Below are 5,297 nucleotides of genomic sequence, written 5' to 3'. Positions count from 1 at the left end.
CGTCCTCACGCTTTGACACTCATTTTTCTTGGTATTTGAAGAAGCGAACGCTTCTCGTTTGCACCCCAACCCCCCAACCCCCCGTTCCGTAGGCACGGACACAGTATTTCGCTCAGTCTTTGGTCGCCGGATATGCGACGAGATTGTGCGCCCTTTGTCGCAAAGGGAGCGACACATACCCACACACTTGCATTGAAGGCACACATATTACCGATAGGCCACCGATACTCACACTGCTGCAAAACTCACGCTCCTAGTACACGGCAATGTTGCTGCCGTGTGGTAGAACGGTCGGAATGAAGCTGTCTTCGGCGATGTTACAGGAGGCACTCTGGGAGTGGGGACTGTCCGACCGGGTAAGCGAGGGTACGGGCGATCCGGCCGTACTGCTACCGCCCGATCCACCCGGACATCCGGTTTCGGCGTGCTTGGTTAGCAGCGGAAGGCGCGAGAACGATTTCGTACACGTCGGACACTTGAACCGCTTCACATCCTCGTGCGTTTGCTGGTGTGCGCGCAGATTCGACCGATCGGCAAACGCACGCGAGCACAGCTTGCACACGAACGGTTTCTCGCCCGTGTGCGTACGGATGTGGCCCTGCAGCAGCCACGGCCGCGAGAACGCCTTATCGCAGTGCGTACACTTGCACGGTAGCGTATGCGTCCGGATGTGCATCTTCAGCGCGCCGAGCGTTTTGTACGGTTTGTCACACTCCTTGCACACGAACGTCTTCTGCGCCTGGTTACCTTCCGCCGCGGGGCAGTGGAACTGCTGGTGCTTCGACAGACCCGAGTAGGTGGAGTACGATTTGCCACAGTCCGGACACTGGTATCGTGGTGCACCGCCCGCCTGGGACGCACCCTTTTCGCCCTCCTTCTTCTGGATGTTGGCGCTCGAGGTGGACTTTTCCGTGAGGATCGACGAGCAGCCGGACGAGGACGAGAGCGAGGTGCTGTTACCGTTGGTCACGCTGAGGCTGTTGTTGTTCTCCTCGGAATCGGCACCCGGACTGGCGGGTGCGGACGAGGAGATCGGGGACAGCGAGCGGCCCCGCGACGAGAGGTACGAGTTGAACGAGGTATGGCTGGAGGCGGGCGAAAGCGAAGGATGATCAGCCACGGACCCCATCATCAGGTGATGGTGATGGGCGGGATGGTGCAACGGGTAGGGCATGTAGCGGTGCTGGGCCCGTACGAAGGCCGACTCCGACTTGATGATGTTGTTGTTCTGGTTCAGGCGCAGTTCGGGCGGGTAGGCCGGAACCACCATCGACGGTGGGGGCGAAAGCGAGTGACGGTCCGGGCGGAAGAGATGCGTCGGGGAGGCGGACGGACTGCCGGAGGTATCGTGCTGGCCGGCACTGTACGGGGACAGCGGTTCCGACCGCGGTGGCGAGATCTGGCTGTGGAGCGGATGGTGCAGATGGTGATGGTGGTGGTGTAGCTGGTGCGGTAGCCCTGCCGGATGTTGTGGCGCCTGGTGGCTCTGTTGGTGATGGTACGCACTGTAGAAGTCGGCCGGGTATGGCAACGCGTACGGGAACCCGGGATAGACCGGTGGGAAGGAGGCAGGTGATCGCGATCCACCGTAATACATCGCGGGTAGCGTGCCGTAGGTCGGTGTTGGGATGGACAGCGGAGATTTGGTATCACTGGGGGCGGGGGAGGAGGAGGGTGGCGGTGTGGGCAGAGTGTCCTCCGCCTTGATCACCACCATCTCGGGCGACTCCGAGCGAGCCTTCTTCTTCATGGACTTCATCGAGAGGTCCTGCGGTTTGGTGCTCAGATTTTCTGGCTCCATCTCACCATCTGATTCTGAAGGGAAAGTGAAGAGAGCAGAAGCGAAAGGATGGAGTTGGTTAGTAACTTTAACACCAGAACTAAAGGATCACGATCAGAATCACCCTCAAAGAGCACAGCTGAGGTTAATGAAACAATTCGCAAAATAGCACCGAGCGTGCAGAAGGGGGGACGAAACGAATAATTACCATTTTTCAATGCTTCCTCCTTGCACATGAAGACTGGACGCTTCTTGAGCGGGCAATTGCTGTAGTTTTTCTGCATGATGGATGTGGGCATGTTTGGGGTGCTACCACGAACACAATCACAACTCACGCAGCAATGATGAATATCAAGCACTGACTCGTGCCCGCAAAAATATCCCTTTTTTGCACACAAACACACACGCAACACAACTATCGTCTTCTTTCCTTTTTTATTTGGCAGTTCGTCCTCTGCTGAGCACAATAGCGTTGTTTGTTTGTCGAGATTTGCTCTTCACCGGTTATTTCACTTTGCGATACGGGATGTAGCTTTTGCGTTTTACTGTTGCTGATCACACTACTTTTCCATCACTGACAACTTTCTGACTTCCTTTTCAAAACAGGTATGTTTCAACAAACTGACACACATTTGCTTGGCGCTGTAATCCTTTGTCACTTTCACAACACACACAGGCACATTGGCAATCGTTATTTTCGAATTCTAACGTCTTGAATTTATGATTGCTTCTCCGTTTGTATCCTTTGCTGTTTTTGTCGATACAGTTCACACTGCGACACATTCAACGATAGCAGCCGGTTCTGGTAATAAACACACCACTTGTCCACGATCGATCGTCAGGCGACACGTGTGCTGCTGATTTGAGCGTAAAAACCGAAGTGTTAGCTCCGAACAGGCAGCCGCCCTTATTTATAGGCGACACGTGCAACGCGAACCGTTCCTGTCGTGTCGTGTTCGGGTCAACTTGAAACAAAATGGGCGGAGTTTTGGGTGCACGAGCAGATTGAGCAAATTTTGAGCGCATGTGGAACTCATGCTAGGGGTGAGTTGCTCACGCAGGTAGATCGGTGTGGAATAAAAAATAGCTCACAACCGCTTCATTGATAACATGCATATATTTTTATGATAACTTTAATAAGAAAAATATTAAAAATGTTTTTTGAAAAGTTGCACTCCAAAATTAGTGAGTAAAACGCACTTCCCTCGGTGAGTGTCGCTTTTTAACCGTCATTCGCAATGCGACCTGCGTGAGTGCTTCGTAAGGTGAGCAAATGTAGCTCAGATCACGATCGTCGGTGTCGCACCGGTACCGGTGGTGGAAAACGTGTTCGGGAATTTCCCCGATGCTTAAGGGTGGGGATAACCATCGCACTTGCCCGCTCGCACCCGTGTGCTCCGTCCCGTTCGCTCGCAGGTGTTTGTTCTTCTCCTGCACGGTGGTTCGTGGTGCGTCGGTCCGTATTTCCCCCACCAAGTAGTTTTGTGCGCTACCCGAAACCGACCGGGTGTTTCAACCCTCGGTGTTTCGAGGGTGGACGTGCCCTCGGTGCTGGAACGACCGGTGCGTGTACGGTTTAGCGGGTGCACATTTTGTTTGGTTGTTTTGCTTCACGTGCACTATGGAACAGACGTTGGAATTTCCTTGTGCATCGATCGTTTTGCGGGCAGTGCTCTGGGGGCCACCGGTGATTATTTTTAACTCAACTTTTTGGCCTAAAACACTGCAGATAATTTTTAAAGTAAAATTTGTTTAAAAAAGGACACTATTTCTGTGAAATGTTTCACTTTACAAGTACTTAACATTTCCCTTAAAATTGATTGCAAAAGCACTCCATTGCAACTGCTCTGCCTCTACACAAAAAGTAATAGAAAAACAGAAAAATAAAAGCTGAACCATCTCCTCGTCACCCTTAATCCGCTGCAGCTTGCCCCGTTGCATTGCGCCAGTTGTGCCAGCTGGTGTTGGTGTGTGCTATACTGCAGCACCCGTTGGAGGATCTCTTTCCCGTTTCATTCCATCCCATTCGCTCTTCTCCCTTTTTTTATTTTTGGTTTGGAAAATGATCGCTTGCGCTACCGTTAGCAAAAGGATGTGCTGTTCGTAGAAATATCGGTGCGTCCTAGATTAATCTTTCCCCCTGCTCTACTGCGTTCCCCTTGGCCATCCTTCCTCCCATCGGCTGACAGGATTGCTCTTAATCTGATAGCATCCATCCATCCATCCATCGCGTTGCTTCGCCATAACGCACTGCCAGGTCCATGGCCTATTTCCCGGCCGGTTCCGTTTCATTTAACCTTTCAACTGCTACGTGACGTTTCGAAGCTTTGCCCACCGCCTGGTGCCATTACGAGCAATTGTCGGAAGCAATAAAAACATTGGAACATCGCCTCGGTAGGTTTGATATGATGTATGTTTCTAACACGTTGGGAGACGAAATTTGTTTTAAGTGAGGAACATCCTCAAAGGAAAAGTGAGGAAGTACGGATTTGGTAATAAAGAATACTTGTTAATTTTGTTATTTTAAACATAGTTTTGAGAAGTACTATAAAATGTACTGATACAATACGTTTCGAATATTCAACACAGGTAATGGGAATGCCATGAATAATATCCAGTGAGTTAAAGTATTTATGAACTCTTAGAACACCTTAAATGGATTACTCTTTATCTCATGTGGATATGTGGAAATCCCACTCAATATTAGATAATATTGCACCTAAACTAAAGCCATTTCTTCCTTCGAAAAGTGATAGTAATTCTTCTCGTTTTCTATAATATTTCTCAAAATACACCTTTGTACACGTTTACAGGGCTCATCCCTTTGGTCCCTATTAAAACAAACCTCTCACTCAGACATATTCAAGATAGACAAAACATTTAAAATGCGTACTACAAAGCGCACATTGAACTTTTAGCTATGCTGGAAGTTACTTCCGCACCGGAGTTACGGCAACAATGGGTGTACCCTTGAACTTCCCTTAAAATCAACCCCAAAACAGTCCAAAAACAAAATCCCGGAATCCGACACCAGAGTGCGGACCCTATTTCACCGCTAGAAGGCACCGGCGTCAGTTCCGCACAGCGCACAACACATGCACGATCACGCGACATGAGCGATAACCAATATAGGACGCTTGATCGGGCGTTGATTAAGCGCTTGCGATGGAGAGGAAACAGCCCAACAGGAAAGGGCAATTCGCCACTCGAAACAGTATGCCACGGTGCACAGTGCAGATGGAGGGATCCCTTTCGGACGACCCGATCACGGTTGCATCTGGCGAGATTTTTAGGGCCGTGCATGCTGCAGTCCCTTTAAAAATAGGATCGCCAACAATGTGTAATGTGTGCGATGGTCGCGATCCGGTTATAACGATTCTCCCTGATTTTTCCTCAGTTTAGCACCTTGACTTAGCTGGCAATTCACCTTTGCTCATCAGGAGCTGCATAGATTGTGGCGCTAGGAGGGTATTGTCGCATTTCCTTCCAACGATCTTGCTCGGTCAGATGTTAAGGT

At 50.4% G+C, this 5,297-nt stretch overlaps 1 protein-coding gene across 1 annotated transcript; it reads right to left on the bottom strand.

Moving 5' to 3' along the window:
* Positions 1 to 253: 253 nt before the first annotated feature.
* Positions 254 to 2,079, bottom strand: LOC128304354 (protein escargot). The gene is made up of 2 exons (XM_053041535.1): positions 1,989 to 2,079; positions 254 to 1,815 (listed from the first exon to the last, which is right to left on the bottom strand). The coding sequence occupies exons 1-2, from the start codon at positions 2,077 to 2,079 to the stop codon at positions 254 to 256; spliced, it is 1,653 nt and encodes a 550-aa protein (XP_052897495.1).
* Between the last annotated feature and the right edge of the window lie 3,218 nt (positions 2,080 to 5,297).

The sequence above is a fragment of the Anopheles moucheti genome, chromosome 3, assembly GCF_943734755.1.
Source record: "Anopheles moucheti chromosome 3, idAnoMoucSN_F20_07, whole genome shotgun sequence".
NCBI classification, from domain to species: Eukaryota; Metazoa; Arthropoda; class Insecta; order Diptera; family Culicidae; genus Anopheles; species Anopheles moucheti.
The sequence above is the reverse complement of the archived record's forward strand: the minus strand, read 5'-3'. Positions and strand labels throughout refer to the sequence as shown.

What these genes read in the sequence shown, in the direction of transcription:
- LOC128304354 (XM_053041535.1), bottom strand. Translation starts at nt 2,079, where the DNA reads ATGCCCACATCCATCATGCAGAAAAACTACAGCAATTGCCCGCTCAAG. An exon ending in GGAGGAAGCATTGAAAAATG is followed by an intron (nt 1,816 to 1,988) that starts GTAATTATTCGT and finishes CTTTCCCTTCAG; the next exon opens with AATCAGATGGTGAGATGGAG.